The sequence below is a fragment of the Drosophila melanogaster genome, chromosome X, assembly GCF_000001215.4.
Source record: "Drosophila melanogaster chromosome X".
Taxonomy (NCBI): domain Eukaryota; kingdom Metazoa; phylum Arthropoda; class Insecta; order Diptera; family Drosophilidae; genus Drosophila; species Drosophila melanogaster.
In genome coordinates, this window is record NC_004354.4 from 11,887,237 (window position 1) to 11,905,840 (window position 18,604).

General features: G+C 46.2%; 5 protein-coding genes across 10 annotated transcripts; 4 read left to right on the top strand and 1 right to left on the bottom strand.

Moving 5' to 3' along the window:
* Positions 1–47: 47 nt before the first annotated feature.
* On the top strand, positions 48–1,004 carry SelG (Selenoprotein G). The gene is made up of 3 exons (NM_132535.3): positions 48–179; positions 247–331; positions 395–1,004. Exons 1-3 carry the CDS (start codon positions 161–163, stop codon positions 621–623), a joined length of 333 nt encoding a protein of 110 aa, NP_572763.3. The 5' UTR covers positions 48–160; the 3' UTR covers positions 624–1,004.
* A 111-nt stretch (positions 1,005–1,115) lies between these two features.
* CG1840 (uncharacterized protein) lies at positions 1,116–1,950 on the top strand. Of its 2 annotated transcripts, none has more exons than NM_132536.2 (3): positions 1,116–1,278; positions 1,336–1,420; positions 1,480–1,950. In NM_132536.2, the coding sequence occupies exons 1-3, from the start codon at positions 1,260–1,262 to the stop codon at positions 1,730–1,732; spliced, it is 357 nt and encodes a 118-aa protein (NP_572764.1). In that variant the 5' UTR covers positions 1,116–1,259; the 3' UTR covers positions 1,733–1,950. The 2 variants fall into 2 exon arrangements, with proteins under 2 accessions (NP_572764.1, NP_001259474.1); NM_001272545.1 differs by having other exon boundaries at positions 1,336–1,417.
* A 2,545-nt stretch (positions 1,951–4,495) lies between these two features.
* sicily (severe impairment of CI with lengthened youth) lies at positions 4,496–6,509 on the top strand. Of its 2 annotated transcripts, none has more exons than NM_001298213.1 (4): positions 4,496–4,983; positions 5,053–5,167; positions 5,494–6,119; positions 6,354–6,509. In NM_001298213.1, the coding sequence occupies exons 1-4, from the start codon at positions 4,802–4,804 to the stop codon at positions 6,433–6,435; spliced, it is 1,005 nt and encodes a 334-aa protein (NP_001285142.1). In that variant the 5' UTR covers positions 4,496–4,801; the 3' UTR covers positions 6,436–6,509. The 2 variants fall into 2 exon arrangements, with proteins under 2 accessions (NP_001285142.1, NP_572765.1); NM_132537.2 differs by having other exon boundaries at positions 4,771–4,983.
* Positions 6,510–6,706: 197 nt separating this feature from the next.
* Positions 6,707–12,684, top strand: wisp (wispy). Of its 3 annotated transcripts, none has more exons than NM_132538.2 (9): positions 6,707–6,954; positions 7,027–7,315; positions 7,509–8,583; positions 8,641–10,127; positions 10,196–10,664; positions 10,718–10,931; positions 10,988–11,131; positions 11,420–11,729; positions 11,794–12,684. In NM_132538.2, the coding sequence occupies exons 3-9, from the start codon at positions 7,528–7,530 to the stop codon at positions 12,233–12,235; spliced, it is 4,122 nt and encodes a 1,373-aa protein (NP_572766.1). In that variant the 5' UTR covers positions 6,707–6,954; positions 7,027–7,315; positions 7,509–7,527; the 3' UTR covers positions 12,236–12,684. The 3 variants fall into 3 exon arrangements, with proteins under 3 accessions (NP_572766.1, NP_001285143.1, NP_001285144.1); NM_001298214.1 differs by having other exon boundaries at positions 8,644–10,127; NM_001298215.1 differs by having other exon boundaries at positions 7,027–8,583.
* Positions 12,685–12,759: 75 nt separating this feature from the next.
* Upf1 (Upf1 RNA helicase) lies at positions 12,760–18,135 on the bottom strand. Of its 2 annotated transcripts, none has more exons than NM_132539.3 (4): positions 17,799–18,135; positions 17,508–17,740; positions 14,113–17,445; positions 12,760–14,043 (listed from the first exon to the last, which is right to left on the bottom strand). In NM_132539.3, the coding sequence occupies exons 2-4, from the start codon at positions 17,673–17,675 to the stop codon at positions 14,002–14,004; spliced, it is 3,543 nt and encodes a 1,180-aa protein (NP_572767.1). In that variant the 5' UTR covers positions 17,676–17,740; positions 17,799–18,135; the 3' UTR covers positions 12,760–14,001. The 2 variants fall into 2 exon arrangements, with proteins under 2 accessions (NP_572767.1, NP_001285145.1); NM_001298216.1 differs by having other exon boundaries at positions 13,209–14,043; positions 17,508–17,711.
* Positions 18,136–18,604: the final 469 nt, after the last annotated feature.

The following is an 18,604-nucleotide window of genomic DNA, read 5'->3' on the forward strand; positions in this document are numbered from 1 at the left end:
TATGGTGAACAATACCAATGACTTGACATTGCAGCTGGTCCATCTCTAGTAGCATGTTGAGATATTTGTTGAACCTAAAACACCCGTAAGAAACATATCTCCGTAAAACTGTGCAATAAATCGAGGGTGGCTGGAGCTTCCCTGAGGATAGCGTGGCGCCATGGTGTACATCGACCATAGTGAGTGCAATTGACTTGGGTACACCCTTGAATTTCCATCACATTTCGCATTGGCCTAATTCCACAGATGGGCGCGTGTGGGAGAAGCGTCCGTGGGACTGGCGACGGATTGTGGAGCTATTTGTCGGGATATGGTTTGCCATTAAGCAGCTGTAAGTCTACCACTAGACTGCACGTCGTGCCAAATAGCTAATGCTGTATGATTTCCCCCACAGATTCCTAACATTCCTTGCTCCCTTTACGGGCAACAATAACCAGGCCAATCCGCGTCGCGGAAATGGATGGGGTGGCGGTGGAGGATGGGGCGGCGGCGGCGGAGGTGGTGGCGGCGGTGGAGGAGGAAGACCTGGATCAGGATCAGGTGGACTAAGACCAAACCGCCGGATCGGCCGCATTCAGCCGACTATGAGCTGCAATATGCCCGCTGGAGGCGGATGAGGATAGTAGCGACATCCGGTTCCCAAGACTCTTGGGAGGATGTCGCGCCGACAGAAGGCTGGTCGTGTATAGCAGCACCCTGAATGACCCAGATATCACGGTTTATCCCGCCCATGTGGCGCTTATGACGCAGTTGTCTTAAACTCGAACTCGAGCGGGCAATTGCTGATTACGATTAACCACTGATTCCTGGGTCGCTGCTTCGTGGCCGTCGTCGGTTCCATTTATCAACTATTAGCTCCAATACATAGCTACAGGTTTTTTTCTATCGGTCTGCGGGTTTATATTCGTTAATTTACAATTGCAAATTCGAAGTCACAGTACCCAAATAGGAATACATAGTTATTCTGGTGAAATACATAAATAAATACCAACCATAACTTTTGCAAAAGCTCTGTTTTAATGAGTTCATAAAAAATGTTTTTTAAATTCAAAAATGTATTTATTTCAACATATGAGACTATCGACATCAGCGTAGGCTATGCGATATTTGTTGTATCATCAGCTGCTTTGCTTGTCCATCTCTAAACACCACGTCAATTTTTTTTTTTATACACAAACAAATCAAAATATTCAGCTTCGGCCCAGATCTGGAAATATTTGAAAGAAACAAAAGATATTGCATGCTAATTTAGCTTTAAAATGGCGTACGTCGATCAAAGTAAGTGCAAGTGAATGAGCATATGATCTCCAGAATGCTAAGCCCTTCGTTTTGCAGATGGTCGTCTGTGGGAGAAACGTCCATGGGACTTGAGACGAGTTTTGGACACATTCGTGGGTATATGGTTCGCCGTCAAACAGTTGTGAGTGCTAAATGGGTGTTAAGAGCTTAGGATTCCTTAACCCATATCCCTCCTTTCAGGCTTGCATCGTTCCTGTCTCCATTCACTGGAAATGATAGCAACGGAGATAACTCCCGTCGAGGAAATGGATGGGGAAGTAGTAGCTGGGGCGGAGGGGGCGGTGGTGGTGGCGGCGGAGGCGGTGGCGGCGGAGGCGGTGGCGGAGGCGGAGGCGGTAGCGGTTATCGCGGAGGTGGATTAAGGCCTAATCGACGAATTGGGCGCATTCCGCCCCCCTCCCAATCCTGCAATGCCGGAGGATGCTGCGGCTGAGCTGCTTAACCAAAATGCTCCAATAAATAATCCAACTCACCTCTGTGATGCGGCAATTAAAATAGATAGGTTTTTGTTTACCGTTTATATTAAAGCTATGTTTTAGTCATAATGATTTTGATTAATTGAGAAAATTCAAAATATGCAATCATACATACAATGCAATACAATACATACATACAATCATACAAACAATAAACTTTTTAATATCCGAACTTACAATGAATCGTACTTTCAGATGCTTTTGACTTATTTTTGCAACAATTTCTCTATTTCTATTTTCAATAATTAACCACCCCTTTCACTTTTCAATTGATTTTGTAAAATTAATTTTTGGCCAAAATTTTCGCATTTTTTGTAAGGGGTACCATCATCAAAATTTGCAAAAAAATGAAAAATCCTAGAATTCCCAAACTTGAATGCAAATCGATTGGAATTTAAAAAACAAACTCAACGATGTATGACATTCCATATTTGAGTCATTATTTTCAATGTTTTGATCAAAATACCGAATATTTTTTTCACAAAAAATCTGGAAACTACTTTTGGCAAAAAACTCAATTTTCAAGTTGGCTTTTTTGGCTATAACTTGTCTAAAAATGGTCACAGAGCAAAAAGAATTACCATTTTATACTCCTTATGACCAATACTAACAACCCCTATCACTTTAAAACGGATTTTGTAAAATTAATTTTTGGCCAAATTTTCACATTTTTTGTAAGGGGTAACATCATCAAAATTTGCAAAAAAATGAAAAATCCTAGAATTCCCAAACTTGAATGCAAATCGATTGGGATTTAAAAAACAAACTCAACGAGGTATGACATTCCATATTTGAGTCATTATTTTCAATGTTTTGATCAAAATACCGAATATTTTTTTCACAAAAAATCTGGGAACTACTTTTGGCAAAAAACTCAATTTTCAAGTTGGCTCTTTTGGCTATAACTTGTCTAAAAATGGTCACAGAGCAAAAATAATTACCATTTTATACTCCTTATGACCAATACTAACAACCCCTATCACTTTAAAACGGATTTTGTAAAATTAATTTTTGGACAAATTTTCGCATTTTTTGTAAGGGGTACCATCATCAAAATTTGCAAAAAAATGAAAAATTCTAGAATTCCCAAACTTGAATGCAAATCGATTGGGATTTAAAAAACAAACTCAACGAGGTATGACTTTCCATATTTGAGTCATTATTTTCAATGTTTTGATCAAAATACCGAATATTTTTTTCACAAAAAATCTGGAAACTACTTTTGGCAAAAAACTCAATTTTCAAGTTGGCTTTTTTGGCTATAACTTGTCTAAAAATGGTCACAGAGCAAAAAGAATTACCATTTTATACTCCTTATGACCAATACTAACAACCCCTATCACTTTAAAACGGATTTTGTAAAATTAATTTTTGGCCAAATTTTCACATTTTTTGTAAGGGGTAACATCATCAAAATTTGCAAAAAAATGAAAAATCCTAGAATTCCCAAACTTGAATGCAAATCGATTGGGATTTAAAAAACAAACTCAACGAGGTATGACATTCCATATTTGAGTCATTATTTTCAATGTTTTGATCAAAATACCGAATATTTTTTTCACAAAAAATCTGGGAACTACTTTTGGCAAAAAACTCAATTTTCAAGTTGGCTCTTTTGGCTATAACTTGTCTAAAAATGGTCACAGAGCAAAAATAATTACCATTTTATACTCCTTATGACCAATACTAACAACCCCTATCACTTTAAAACGGATTTTGTAAAATTAATTTTTGGACAAATTTTCGCATTTTTTGTAAGGGGTACCATCATCAAAATTTGCAAAAAAATGAAAAATTCTAGAATTCCCAAACTTGAATGCAAATCGATTGGGATTTAAAAAACAAACTCAACGAGGTATGACATTCCATATTTGAGTCATTATTTTCAATGTTTTGATCAAAATACCGAATATTTTTTTCACAAAAAATCTGGAAACTACTTTTGGCAAAAAACTCAATTTTCAAGTTGGCTTTTTTGGCTATAACTTGTCTAAAAATGGTCACAGAGCAAAAAGAATTACCATTTTATACTCCTTATGACCAATACTAACAACCCCTATCACTTTAAAACGGATTTTGTAAAATTAATTTTTGGCCAAATTTTCACATTTTTTGTAAGGGGTACCATCATCAAAATTTGCAAAAAAATGAAAAATCCTAGAATTCCCAAACTTGAATGCAAATCGATTGGGATTTAAAAAACAAACTCAACGAGGTATGACATTCCATATTTGAGTCATTATTTTTAATGTTTTGATCAAAATACCGATTATTTTCTTCACAGAAAACTGGGAAACTATTTTTGGCAAAAAACTCAATGTTTAAGTTCGCTTTTGTGGCTATAACTTGACTAAAAATGGACTCACAGCAAAAAGAATTACCATTTTATACTCCTTATGATCAACACTAACCATCCCTTTAACTTTTTAATTGATTTTGTAAAATTAATTTTTGGACAAATTTTCGCATTTTTTGTAAGGGGTACGTACCATCATCAAAATTTGCAAAAAAATGAAAAATTCTAGAATTCCCAAACTTGAATGCAAATCGATTGGGATTTAAAAAACAAACTCAACGAGGTATGACATTCCATATTTGAGTCATTATTTTCAATGTTTTGATCAAAATACCGAATATTTTTTTCACAAAAAATCTGGAAACTACTTTTGGCAAAAAACTCAATTTTCAAGTTGGCTTTTTTGGCTATAACTTGTCTAAAAATGGCCTCACAGCAAAAAGAAAAGAAGTCAAGAAGATTACGCATGGCAAAAAAGCAATATTTACGGAAGATAATGTATTTATATACCTAAGCTAAGCTTTATATGGTAAACTACCTAAGCTAAGCTATAATAATGCATTATAAATTTACCAACAAGTCACATACAGCATTTTGAATCTTCCGCCAAATGAAATTTCCGCGTAATCGCGAATACCCCATATGTAGTAACTTTCTGACAGACCGAGTGCGATCTGGCAGCACCGCTCAGAACATATGTTCAGTTGTCTGGTGGAAAGAAGAAGCACAGATGCGGCGCCTGGTGCGAAATTGGAATTGCCGATTGTTATTTAACGCCAAATCCGGCCAAGAAATTGTCAGCCATGCCGGAATTCACCAGGAGGCCAAGACCAATGCGATTCCCAGGGAAAAGAAAGTGATTGAGGCGGACAAGAATGGATACGGGGCCAAACATTGCATGAGTCTAGTGGAGTAAGTAGCGCAAACTTGTCGATTGAAGTTATCCGTATAATTGAACATGGATCTATTCCGGATAACCAGGAAATACGACTACGAGAACTACCTGTGCACCTTGCTCCTACCACGGGAACTGCGACGTGCTGCCTTCGCCCTACGGGCATTCAATGTGGAGGTCTCCAGATCGGTTAGCGGCCATGTGAGTGGAGCATCGAAATTCCTTGGGGCTTATTTTTTAAGTTAGAATAACGTGGCGCCTTAAATTCAGACTCCGTTCAGACTCTGTTACTCCGCATCAATATTATTGTAAGCATAAGTGGCTTATGTCCGCATCTCATGAATATTATTACCATTTCGAACGGTTTCACAAATCTCTTAATTTCTTATGTACACTGCAAGAGTATAATTTCTCTCCTTCCTTTAAAACGGATAGAGAAATTCGTAGAATAAGCAACACTTCGTAGTTTTTAAACTTCTTATTTCTGTCCAGTAAAATCGTTTATATAATGACAAATATCCTTGCAGCAAATTGAGCCGCAAATAGCCAAAATGCGCCTTAAGTTCTGGCACGACTCCATAGACAAGTGCTTTGAGCCGGATTCCCAAAGATCGTACGTGGAGGACCAGCCTGTCCTGCGCGAACTGAAGCACACGGTGGGCAGTCGCAAGCTAAATAAGGTATATTTGCGCCGTCTGGTCACAGCACGGGAACGTCCGCCCACGCATGCATTTGAGTCGATACGCGAGCTGGAGGAGTACACGGAACAGACCTTCTCTTCGCTATTGCTCCTGCTGTTGGAGGTGGGCGGAGTGCGTGACCTAAATGCTGATCATGCCGCCTCCCACTTGGGCAAGGCCCAAGGCATCGCCACCCTGCTGCGATCGATACCGCTGGCAGGACGTCAGCAGGCGCCCTGCATTCCGCTCGAGGTGCTGGTGCTGCATGGCGTCAGCCAGGAGCGCATCATTCGCTCTAAGAGCGACGACAAGGGTGTCGAGGACTGTATATTCGATGTGGCCAGTGCCGCCAATACGCACCTAAAGCTCGCCAGGCAGCTGCACGATAAGGTGCCGCCGCAGGTGCGCAAGATCTTCCTCTCCGCCGTGGCCACGGATGCATATTTGGAGCGCCTCCGCCGTGCCAACTTCCTGTGAGTTCCTTTGTTTTATATTGCTTTGTTTTATATTACGACAAACACAGGAGAGAACCAGCTTCTTTTTGTAGTTAAGATGTTATTTTTATCCAGTTATAAGTACGATTTGCCTTTATTGAGACTTCTTTATTTCAAAACCTAGCTATAGTTTGTTGGTTGTTCAGTATTCATGGAGCGGACCCTTCTTTTTATCAATCCCCATAATAATATAATAATTTTCCCATCTTATAGGCTAACCCACAAGAGCTGCGTAGGCCGCGACACCTTACTGCCAGCACGTTTATTCTGGAAGTCGCTGCTTAATCGGTTCTGATAGCGATTATGTTAGTATGTAGTACGAAATAAATTCTTCATTGTTGACTTCTTTAATAAAAATCACTTTAAAATAAGAGCTCTTACTTTTTCTCGAATCAATAGAAGAGGATTTCCAATGTTTATAAGAATACGAATATGAATCGGATCGGGGATCTTTTGGATGAAATGGGTTAAGAACGGTTGCAGGAATATCGCTATCTCGCTTCGAATCGGGACGTAATTACTATCGATGACAGGTGCACCAAAGGTTCGTCCCGACGAAGGTATCGGTGGATACGATGCAAGACCCGATTGGTACAGTAGTTGCTAGCTGATTTCAGAGCGTTTCAGGCGCAGTTTTAGTTTTTTATGAATGTTAGAATTGATGTGGAAAGTGTGTGTTGGATATTAATGAGAACGGAGCAGTGCGACGATCGCTCAACAAGATAAGCACCGTTTGTTTTTGGGCCCGTTTCCGGCTTCCGGTTGCTAGTTCCGGAAAAATTGCAACGCCTACTTTACGCGTACTTTTGGCATGGTGAGTTTTTGGCGCGCTTTCTTCGCACTCCTGGATTGAACTTTGTAAACCCAGATTCTCTGTCTATTTTAGTTGCCGGCCTTTATTGCCTTTTTTATTTTGCCCACTTTGCGTTGCGATTTCGCTTCTCCTCGCATGTAACGGTTCTTGCAAGCCCCCTATCACACACTTCGAAACGTGAAGAAGAGCAAAGAGAGGAGAGGCAAGGTGACCGCAATTTACGAATGCTAGAAGAGTGTGTGTGTGAAAATACGGTACTTTACACTGGTGGCTGTTAAAAGTGAAAGTCAGAGTCAAAATTAAAAAATCCTGAAATGAAATAAAGTGTATCTGACTAAAAGCACCAAAAAGAAAAGAAAAAGTAAAAAATATAAAAATACACAAAATTTATAATACATATATATCAAAACAAAAAACAAAAAAACAATAAAAAATCTAAAAAAGTTTTCGAATTCGAAAGGAAACTAAAAAAATAAAACATAATTTTACATTAACTTAAAACTAGTTCTAAGCAACTGAGCGCACGGGGCGAGCACTCGAGCCACATACCCTAGAAAACCCGATACCTGGGATATGTTCAGCACCCGAATATCCGGCGATATGAAGATCTTTGCCGCAGATGTTGCCGAGAGCAGCGTCACAGCAACATGCAACACGTCCGTACAGCAGCAGCAGTCGCAGCAACTTGAGTTCCGGACACGAATGTCCGCCGGATCGCCGAGCTCCAAGTCGGGACAGTGTCATCTGAAGTTCGGGAAGTACAACAATAAAACGGCCAATCTGCTGCGCCAGGTGAATAGTTGCCACAGCAGTAACAGCAGCAGCAACACAAGCAACAACAACAACGAGGCCATCAAGGGACAACAACAGCAGCCACTGCACTACTGCAACAGCAACAACAGTCACTCGTGGGCCCGAAAGAAATACTTTGGCAATGGCAACAGCAACAACAGTCTGCTGCAGCAGCAACAGCAACCATCTTCGTTCTTCCAGCGGCAGCAGCAGCAACACCAAATGCAGATGCAACAGGAGAAGCAGGCGACGAACAACAACGATGCGCTGATGAAGAATCAGAATGTTGTCAACGCACACGTGTCTGATTGCAAGTCTAGCGATAGCAACAACAACAGCACCAGCAGCAGCAACAACAACAGCACCATCAGCAGCAACAACAACAACACTAGCAGCGCCAGCAACAACAACACTGGCAGCAGCAGCAGTTGCAGCAACAGAACAAAGCCAGCCAAATGGCTCAATGAGAACAGTAGCAGCAGTAGCAGCAGCAACAATAATAATATCAGCTGCAGAAATAACAACACCAGTAGCATTGATACCAAGCGACGCAACTCATCAGCGGGCGCAACTGCCGCTTACTATCGCAAGTCGGAATCGGAATCCGGAAGCTCGGAAGGTGCAGCAGAATCGACGGAAACGGAGGCAACTCGAACAGGTGGCTGCAACAGCAACAGGACTGCAGAATCGTCGAGTGCAGATGGTGGCACTCAAGCAACCATGGGTAAGAGCCAGGATCAGGAGCAGGATCAGACGGTCAAGCAGAGGCCGCGACAGCAACCTCTGAGTTTCTGGAAAACTAATTACCCACAGACAAGCGCCACTCAGCTTAAAGATGTAAGTGTCTCCTTAGATATGCTCTTAACTCAGGGCTTAATCCATGATTACTTACAGAAGGAAACGGTAGCAGCAGTTGTGTCGGCGGCCGCTGTAGCAGCTGCAGCAGCAGCCGCATCAGCATCGGAGCAACAGCAGCAACAGCAGTCACTGTCCATCGAGCATAGGCGCAACTCGGGCTACCAGCAGCATCAGCAGCACAACTACTATCCGTATTACTATTCGCAGCCCAAGCAGTTGACAATCGCCTCGTTCCTGCAGAAGGAAATGCTTCCGGATAGCACTGAGAAGTCCAGCAGCAATACGGGCGGCAGCAACATGATTAGAAGCAGCAGCAACGGCAACAGCAACTTCTCACGGCATCAATATGGCCATCAGTCGACGGGATCTGGCTACCAGCAGCAGCAGCAGCGGTACCGCAATGCCCAGAATGTCTATCAGCAGTACCAGCATCAGCAGCAACATCATGCGCAGCAGCATACGCATCCGCACTTCCGGCGAAAGCACAGTGACAACGGCAGCGGCATCAACAAGAAGATGCACTACAGTCCACCGGGAAAGAGTGGGGATCCAGCGGACAGATCCGCATCTGGACAGCAACAGCACCACCATCCACATCAGCAACAGAAGACCATCGAGATCTTGGCCAGTAGCCACTTCAACGCCATGCACCGCCGGATGCAGGGTGGGAATAATAAGAACGGATACTATCAGCACAGCTATAACCCGATGACGGGCGAAGTTGGTTCCACGCCTACGCGCTCCGAGCACCAAAATATCTATAATCTTACTTATATTCACGTGGACACGGAGGCAACCGGCGAGGCCGCATCAGCAGCGGGATCAACACCGGTGGTCAAGCCATCGCTGCTCAGCAAGCCGAACATTTCGATAACGCCAGCTTCGAGCACAACACCGACAACTGTGGACAGAGCACTGCTACCGGCGGTTCGCTCCGTGTCTGCTCCGGCGTCCGGTTCTGCTCTGCCGGCGCCAGCGAACCACGTACGAAACATGTTTCCACCGCCACCGCTGGCTATGCTTGGTGGCCACGGATTGCTGTCGCCGGTGACCACGACAACGCCCACTAAAATGATTAGCTGCGCCCAGCTGGATGAGGCCATAACTGCCGCGGCCGCCAGTGGTGACAAGTTGTCCACGAGTCCCAGTTATAATCAGGCGGGGCACTACATTATGCCGCCCCAGCAGCAGCAGCAGCAGCAACTATCGTCGCACCCAATCCCGACTGGAACAAGTTCACATCCACCACCGCCGCCCCCGCCACATATGTTCTTCCACTTTGCCGACGGGTTCTGCAATCCGGGTCAGGGTCACCAGGCGCCACCAGCTACCATGTGGCCACACTCTAGCTCTCCCTGCTATCCGGCTTCGTACGGATCCAGCTGCGGAAGCGGAACTGGAGCCGGAACATCACCGCACAACAATGATGGGAATGCCGGTGCACTGCGACCAGCATCGCCAGCACTTTCCTCATCCTCACTTGGCAGTGAGTCCCAGTGGAGCGGTACAAGCAATCGCAGTCGGTAAGTTCGAGACGGGCTGAGGTCAGGTGAAGCCAAGCTGATCATTGGGTCATTGCATTTATTTCCAGCTTGGGCCACAATGGACATCCCTCCATTTCGCCAACTCCCAGCGCACTGGGATCTGCCCAGCTATCACCGCATTTGGCCGAGATGCGTGTGCAGCATCCACTGCACCAGCAACATCCTCCATCGCATGCCAGTCATCGTCCGCATGGGCAGATGGGCGGACATGCAATGAGCTCCTATGTGCCGCACCGCCCACCACCACCCCCACATCCGTCCATCTCGTCGCCGAACCCGACGCCAGTTGCTACTGGAGCCGGAGGGCCTTGGTACGAGATGATCCTGCCGCCGGATCGCTACTTGGCCCAAGCGCGAAACATTGAGGTCACCGTGCAGCCAGAGAAGCTTATCTGCATGTGCAAGTACGACAATCTGTCGGCGGAAATCTGGAAGAGATTCCGAGGAGCCCAGCAAACGCACAATAAGTTTAAGCTTAAAATGCGTCTCTGGCGCTACTTGTACCTATGGATGCATGTAAGTTAAGCTAATCGATGTGTGAACATTATTAATAGTAATTTAATATACAGCAACCGATGTTTGAGAGGTATCGCATCTGCCTAGTTGGATCCACCATCACGGGCTTCGGAACGGACTCCTCCGACATCGATATGTGTCTGCTGCCCGAGCAGGGGGTACATCCCCACCAGCATCAGTACCACCAACACCATCACTTCCATAACGAGAAGCGAACGGAGGCTTTGATCATTCTTACTTTATTCAACGCGGTGTTGAAGGACACGGGTAAGGATAGCGAATTCTGTATACTGATTTGGGCACAGAGTGACTGTTGCTTGCAGAGGTTTTCCAGGACTTCAATCTGATCGAGGCGAGAGTGCCGATCCTGCGCTTCAAGGACATCAGCAATGGCATCGAGGTTGATCTTAACTTTAACAACTGTGTGGGCATTAAAAACACCTATCTGCTACAACTTTACGCCCAAAGTAAGATGTCCTTCAGAGTCTTTTCGTATTTAAATTCAATTGTATATTGAAAATTCTTCATGTTCTTGTCAATGAAAGCAGCTTAAACAGTTCTGAAATAATTTGGTGAGCGTTTGAGTGCCTGTCCTATATGTTTTTAAAAGCTATCTAGCAATCCTTTCAAAGGATAGTTTACAAGTAAGTTTAGCAATACGAGTTATCGTCTAAATCCATTAAATATGTTCGATGTCAATTGTGTTCCCCACTTTGTTTAGAGAATATTCTTTAACTCAAACTATATCCTTGTAGTGGATTGGCGAACACGACCATTGGTGGTGATCGTGAAGCTCTGGGCGCAGTATCACGACATCAACGATGCCAAGCGCATGACCATTTCCAGCTACTCGCTGGTGCTAATGGTTCTGCACTACCTTCAGCATGCCTGCGTGCCCCACGTTCTGCCCTGCCTGCACTCCCTGTACCCGGAGAAGTTTCAGCTGGGGCAGCAGGATTGCCTGGATCTGGATCTCATCGAACCCATCGAGCCCTACCAGGCGCTAAACACCCAGACGCTCGGCGAGCACCTTCTGGGTTTCTTCAAGTACTACAGCACCTTTGAGTAAGTCCCGATCCGATCTAGAAGTAGAATTGGAAGTAATTGCCCATTGTTCGTTTGCATACAGCTTCCGGAACTTTGCCATCTCGATTCGAACTGGTGGTGTCCTGCCGGTTTCCACATGTCGAATGGCGAAGAGCCCCAAGAACGATGTCTACCAGTGGAAGGAGCTAAACATTGAGGAGCCCTTCGATCTCTCCAATACGGCCCGATCCGTCTACGATGGGCCAACATTTGAGCGTGTGAAGGCCGTTTTTCTGATCTCGGCACGTCGCCTCGATCACACCCTCGACCTGGCCACCATCTTCCGCCCCATTCACCACGTGCCCGAGCACTTTCCCCAGCTGCAGCAGCACCAGCAGCAGTTCGAGCAGCAGCTTCACCATCCCATATCCGGTCAGCAGCGAAGTGCTGGAGGAGGAGGAGATGGTGCTAATCCAGTGCCCAGCACGTTGAACCCAGATGCAGCGTCGACCTTTGCCGAAACGACTGCAGCGCATGTCGCCTAATTGTAGCCCTTTAAATGGCAAACATAAAAAGAAAGTACAACAACTTTATGGTACTTGGAAACAAGAATGAAGAAACTAAATGGATAGGTAATATGTGCAGCAATGTTAAATCGAAACAGGAAAGCTTGTAAATTGAAATTCAAAAGAATCCGAACCGAATCATCCGTACGGAAAAGAACGTGAAAGCAGCCCGACTGGAATCGAATTTCAATACACTTTTACATTACATACATTATCTTGTTAAATGTTATTATATTCTCCTATTTATACCTTTAAACACTCGAATTGTTTGCTCGCATTCCATTAATTATTGTAAACAGCCACGGAGGTGTGCGATGTTCGTTCCTCCAGTGGTGTGTATGTATCTATTTGAAAAACAACATGTCATCCGAAAATGTAAAATTGCAAGTTCTGTAAATTAAAAAGCAACAAAACAGCCAAGTGTCTGGAAACTCGAATATAAATTCAATTTTCACGTGCCCCAAAGAGAAAATTCTTGGCGCGAATATTGGTTTTTTTTTTTTCGCAAGGGAATTCTTTATTTTGAATTTCAAACAAAATGTTCCATTTTCTTGATACAAAGAGTCGCATGGAGGAAGAATTAACTGACAATATATAGAAAATATATACGATTTTCATGTCGTTTTAAAAACAATGATCAGGCATCTGTAACTGCATTAATATTATTAATAACTAACCTTTTCTGATCCTGATCATTTACTCCGTTGGTTCAGTTTGTTAATGTTCGCCTGTTTTTTTGTGGTGTTTTTTTTTTTGTAGTGTACCTATGTAGATCGGTAAATCGCAATGCGTTTTCCTATCAACCATTCGATATCCGAACTGCGCTGGAAGCCTGCATCCGCTTGGGGGGATCCGCCAGCGTTCCCGAGCGATTATAAATGGTGTATCCATGTTTTTTAAATTTGATTTTGTTTCGTCTTGATTCTTTGTTTGCGTGATTTTCCTTGTTTTTGTTTGATTTTGTTTTCGTGTTTGTTAGGATAACAAATGCATCAAAAAAGAGTCCAAAAATGTACAACAGTGGGCATACATATATGGGGATCGGTATAAACCGCTTTGGGTGGGAAAATGTTAAAACAGGAGCTAAAGATTGGCTGCTGCACTAGAGGCCAGAAGAAGGTTAGAAGATAAGCCACTTGGTGAATACATGTCCTGGGCGGGAGTGATTGCGTCTTTGTTAGGCTCCGGCTGCGAATCCTGGGCTGGCAAAAGAGAAAAGAAACGTGTCGAGAAGTTGTCCATCTTGTGTGGCGCCTTGCTGGCAGATTGGCTCATCCGTGGGCGAACTCCGTCTCGGGAGCGCACTCGTGACCAATGGCCAATGGCCGGTGGCCAATGGCATGTCGCCTGGCTATGACTCCATGGCCCGCGGCGCTACGGAAACAGCAACTGCAGCTGTGCATCCTGGCAGCCTACAGTGATTTGCTCTCGATATTTCGATCTTTCGACATCTCTCTCCCGTCTCAGTCTTCTTTATTACTTTGTAACTCCACATCTTGCCATATCCGTCTCCATCTATCACGCTGCCTCGTCTCGATTTGCCATCTTTTAATGTCCCGCTTTGTCCTAATGTTCTTAGGTCGCATTGTTTCCCGCATCTGTCGTTGTTCCCGTGATGGTCCTCTCTGCTTTTTCCTGCTGCCTACTGATGCTACTCCTTGATGATGACTTCAAAGTTGAGTTTGTTGTTGTTTCGTTTGTGTTGCTTGTTATCGTTTGTAGTTGTTGCACCTCCAACCGGATTCTCAATAAGGCTGTGAGAACTGATTCAAGCTCCGCTCGCCCGACTGCGAAACACAAATAATTCAGATTACCTAACACTCTTTGGGTTTCAAAAATATCACTTCCACACTTACCGCGTTAAAGGCAACATCCTGGGATAGCAAACCGTCCATCTGCGATATTTGCCCAAAGTCCTGTGAAAGTTCCGGCTGCTGGGACAGAGCAAATCCGCTGGGCTGGGTCATCTGCAGCGACAAAGGCATCGGGTGCTGACTGTATGGAGCAGCATTGCATACCGAGCTTCCTTGTGTTAGCGGTGCCCCGCCAGTTCCACCGCCCGTTACGCGCGATTTTCCCAGCTTGTTGGTCTTCTTATTGCCGCCTGGGGTGGCGCTTCGTCCGACTCCGACTCCAGTGACTCCAGGACCCGAGTTACCGGGAGAGAAATTACCCGTCTGTTGTTGAATGGCGCGATTCTGCTTGACCGCCATGATCGCCTGCTGGTGCTGGTTGTAGAAACGCGGCGGAATATTGCTCATGTTCATGAACATGCCAACCGGAACTGGCATGTTGCCCAGTGCTGCTGCTCCATGCTCGTTGGATATATAGCCAATGGAGTCGTGGTGGAGGTGGGCAGCCGCCCAACTGGGTCCAGCCCCTCCGAAGTTGTTGTTGCCACCGGCCGCGCCATTGCCTCCGTTGCCCAGGCCAAAGCCCACCATGGAATTGGAGCTGGGAGTACCGTAGCCGAGGGGTGAGTTTCCGTAGGGACCACCTCCACTGCCACCGTACTGTCCGCCATTCATTGACTGTCCCACCATTTGGCGACCTTGGCCGTAACCGCCACTGCGGTCGTAAATGGAGCCTGGCACCATCACTTCCTTGGCATCGGCAATAATGGTGGACATAAAGTGTGCCCCAATGTTCATGCTGTTGACAAGCTTTTTGGGCTTCTGGAAGTGGATTAGCGACTCCTTAAGGTTATTCAGAGATCCCTCGACGAGCACCTTACGGTCCTTGTAGAAGTTGAGCAGATGGTTCCACAGCTGCTGCTTGGCGAGCACTTTGGGATTGCCCACAATGATGATCCCGAACTTGGCCCGTGTAAGGGCAACATTAAGGCGACGTGGGTCGTTCAAAAAGCCGATGCCTTGACGTTCGTTAGATCGCACGCAAGACATGATAATGATGTCCTTCTCACGTCCCTGGAACGCGTCCACACTGGCGATCTCGATCTCCTGGTATAGACGAGAGTGCAGGCTGCCCTGGTATTGCATGTACTGCACCAGGTAAGCGCGCTGACCTTCGTAAGGCGTGATGATTCCAATTTGTTCCGGCTTGATGCCTGCCTTAAGGAATCGCGTCGTAATCTTTTCCACGTTGGCCGCCTCTGTGCGGTTGAGGAAAGAGGTGCCGGAGCCGGCAATCTCCTCCTGTCCCTGTGTTACCAGAAAGAACATCGGTCTCTCCGGCTGTGGCCAGGGGAAATCAAGCTTAAGGCGACGATCCTCCGCGCAGACGCCGTTTTGCAGCGATCCCTCGTAGAAGAAGTTGGACGGGAACTGGGACAGCTCGGGGTGCATGCGATATTGCACCTCCAGCCGGAACGGACGGATGCCCAGAACCACCAGGCGCTCGAACAAACTTTGCGAGAGGCCGGCACGAGCTGCTTTCTTGCACATAACAACCGGTCCCAGCTGGCAGTGATCGCCCACGAGGATCAGCTGCTTAGCGCCCAGCACCACTGGCACCATGCACTCCGGCTCCGTCGACTGCATAGACTCATCGATCAGGATCGAGGTGAACTTGACTCGCGATAGACGACCATCGCCGGCGCCTACGCATGTGCAGCAGATAACGTCGGCAGCCTCCAGCAGTTGGTTCTCGGCGGCACGTTTCAGGTTGCGGTATCGCTTTTCGTCTGCTGAGCTCAGCTCGCCGGTCTCGTCTTTCAGCTGCTGCAGCTTCTTTAGCTCCGAGTTGGTCTCCATGTTACGGATTTGGTTGTGCAGCGCCAGGAAGCTTACCGGGCTATCGATGGCCTCACGGCTCTTGGCGCAAACACGCACCACTTTAAGGTTTGTTCGGTGGATCTTCTCAGTTAGCTGATCCACGGCCGTGTTGCTGGGAGCGCACACCAGCACTGTGCCACCATGGAGCTTGACCAGCTGGTAAACGATGGTCGCCGAGGTCACGGTTTTGCCCGTGCCAGGCGGCCCTTGGATTAGCGAGAGCGGACGCTGAAGCGCGTGTTTCACGGCATACACCTGGCTGCGATTCAAATCCGGCAGATGCGGGGCACTGAAGAGCTTGGGTTGTGGGCCGCGGAACAGCACCTCGTCGTTGGAATCCGCACGACCGTGGCCCAACAGGCGCGAGTAGATGAAGTTCGACACTGAATTGCGATCGATGGCGAATTTGCACAGAGCACGTGTCATGCGATCAAATGACGTGCACTTCCAGATGAAGTCCACCGTAAAGTTACTGGTGCACTTAACCGGGGCATTCGTTGAGGATTTCAGCTCCAGGCCGACGTCATCGCCGAAATTGTCCGGCACCTTGATAACGTGGCCGATCTCGCTCCACGGATTGTACAGCTCGCCCACATAATGCAGGCGCAGCTCGTCGCCATGCATGAGCTTCATGTCCGAATCGGTCTTCGCCAGCGTAAAGTAGGCAATGGTCTTTTTGTTGAGGCCGACGTCCCAGCGTACTTCGATGTTCTCCTGCGTGGCAGACTCCTTCAGTTTTTGGTCGTATTCGGCCTCAAGGCGGACCAGCGGCCCAAAGGTCTTCTCGTACTGATAGCCATCCTCGTAGCGGAGTAGCACATGTGCTGGCTCCGAGTCAATGCCTGGCTTCTCCAGATCCTGAAACGTGGCCTCAATATTCTCCTTCCATAGCTCCTCCAGCTTGTTGATCTGAGCGGCTGAGATTTGGCGAGCTCGCAGCTGTCCCTGTTCGCTGGGTTGCTTTACCAGCCAGGCCAAAAAGCAGCGGTCTGCAATTAGAGGCTTCCACTGTTCCTGGTCCCAGTTCATATCCTTTAGCGAATTCTGGGCGGCACACGGCTGACGGCAGAGCAGCACGACCACAGAATCGGCCTTGGCCGGAATGAAGCCCAGCACAAAGACGTTGCGCACACCACAGGAGTAGCACTCCAGGATTGTCTCGCCCAGGGGACCTTCCCCGTGGAGCGTCACCTCGCGATGCTTGGCCCTCACCAGATGGTTGATGATGTGCGAACCGGAAGTGCTTCCACGACCGTTGCAAAACCATTTGCGGCAGTTGTTGCACATGACCACCGTGGCTGGATCATGGATGCCGCAATACTTGCACGCATGCGGCGGCAGCTCCTTCACATACGAGCTGCCAGGCTCGTCGTCCTCCTCTTCGAACTGCAGATCGGCCAGATCGTTGGTGATGCTGGCCAGTCGTGGATGCGAGTCTCCGGCAGAGCAGCGTTGCTGTAAATTAAAAAGGGTATATGCCATTTGGGTTTCGCGGAATGATTTGGGGGACAACTCACGGCAATCTCCAGCTGATCGTTCTGGGTCTGGCTCTGCGAGGTGGAGGGCATGGTAAAGTCGCGGTAATCGTACTGCGTGGGTTGAGTATCCGCTCCCGGAAGCAGCTCGTTGTCGTCCATGTCCAGGAACGAGAGCGCCGAGCTGGGCGCGTACGTGTCCACGCTCATGGCGCCTGTTGTTTCTTCTCACCCAAGGTGATTATGCTGCGTTTCCGCAGGGATCGCGATGAGATCTAGTTAGCAATGTGCATTGGCCGATAGGTACGTAACTCGGATGGGACTGATGCTCACCTATAGTACCTGCTCCTAGACCACGGATCGCTTGGTCAGTGTTTCCGGAATTGAAAAATTCCTAAGCTTGGAGCGTGGCCGCGATGATTATGGTATGGCGATGGTGTCGTGTGTGCGTTTCGCGCTTTCCGTGTTCGGGAGCCCGCCGTTCGGCACTCTTTCGAAACTGTGGCTGTTGTGTGTTTTAAATTGAGTCTGTACGAGATTCCCACGCTATTGCGGGGAATGTAGGATTAAAAAAAGCGAAAACTTTCTTGCTTGTTCAACAAATTTGCCCGGCCTGTTTTGCCAGTAATAAATATACGTCAGTTTGCATTTGACTCACGAGGGGTCTATCGATAATCGCGTATGGCAACATCAATCGCTAGTGTTGGGCAAGTTGACTATAGATACTATCGGTGATGGGGTGAATAATATATCGTTTAAGTATTGTCTTTTTAGTAATTATACCATAAATTACTGTTTATTTTGGAAAACGCCAAAATCGCCAAAATTTATGAAATGAATAAACAAACATAGGACTCCCGTATTGCGTATTTATTTAAAAGTACTTATATAGTCGACCTTATAATAAACTATTACAAACAGGATTTAACCATAAGGTTTAACTTGAAATAACTTGTTGGATAAAATGGAAGAAAAAATAAAACCTTCAAGTATTTCCTACAGGTTAAAGTTTTAGTTGCGAAGGCAATCATTATAATCAAAACTTTTTTCGTTCCCAATAAATATATATGATATAAATATATATTTTCTTTGTCAATAATGTGACTCATCAAGATTTGCCTTCAGAAGCAAGGGTTCCT

Bases quoted from the DNA above. Each gene is read 5' to 3' on its own strand.
- Upf1 (NM_132539.3), bottom strand. From the start codon at position 17,675: ATGAGCGTGGACACGTACGCGCCCAGCTCGGCGCTCTCGTTCCTGGAC. The intron at 17,446-17,507 runs GTGAGTTGTCCC...TTTAATTTACAG, and splicing joins ACGATCAGCTGGAGATTGCC to CAACGCTGCTCTGCCGGAGA. The intron at 14,044-14,112 runs GTAAGTGTGGAA...TGTGTTTCGCAG, and splicing joins AGGATGTTGCCTTTAACGCG to TCGGGCGAGCGGAGCTTGAA.
- sicily (NM_001298213.1), top strand. From the start codon at position 4,802: ATGCGGCGCCTGGTGCGAAATTGGAATTGCCGATTGTTATTTAACGCC. The intron at 4,984-5,052 runs GTAAGTAGCGCA...CCGGATAACCAG, and splicing joins CATTGCATGAGTCTAGTGGA to GAAATACGACTACGAGAACT. The intron at 6,120-6,353 runs GTGAGTTCCTTT...CCCATCTTATAG, and splicing joins CTCCGCCGTGCCAACTTCCT to GCTAACCCACAAGAGCTGCG.
- CG1840 (NM_132536.2), top strand. The intron at 1,421-1,479 runs GTGAGTGCTAAA...CCCTCCTTTCAG, and splicing joins TGGTTCGCCGTCAAACAGTT to GCTTGCATCGTTCCTGTCTC.
- wisp (NM_001298215.1), top strand. From the start codon at position 7,528: ATGTTCAGCACCCGAATATCCGGCGATATGAAGATCTTTGCCGCAGAT. The intron at 8,584-8,640 runs GTAAGTGTCTCC...GATTACTTACAG, and splicing joins GCGCCACTCAGCTTAAAGAT to AAGGAAACGGTAGCAGCAGT. The intron at 10,128-10,195 runs GTAAGTTCGAGA...ATTTATTTCCAG, and splicing joins GGTACAAGCAATCGCAGTCG to CTTGGGCCACAATGGACATC.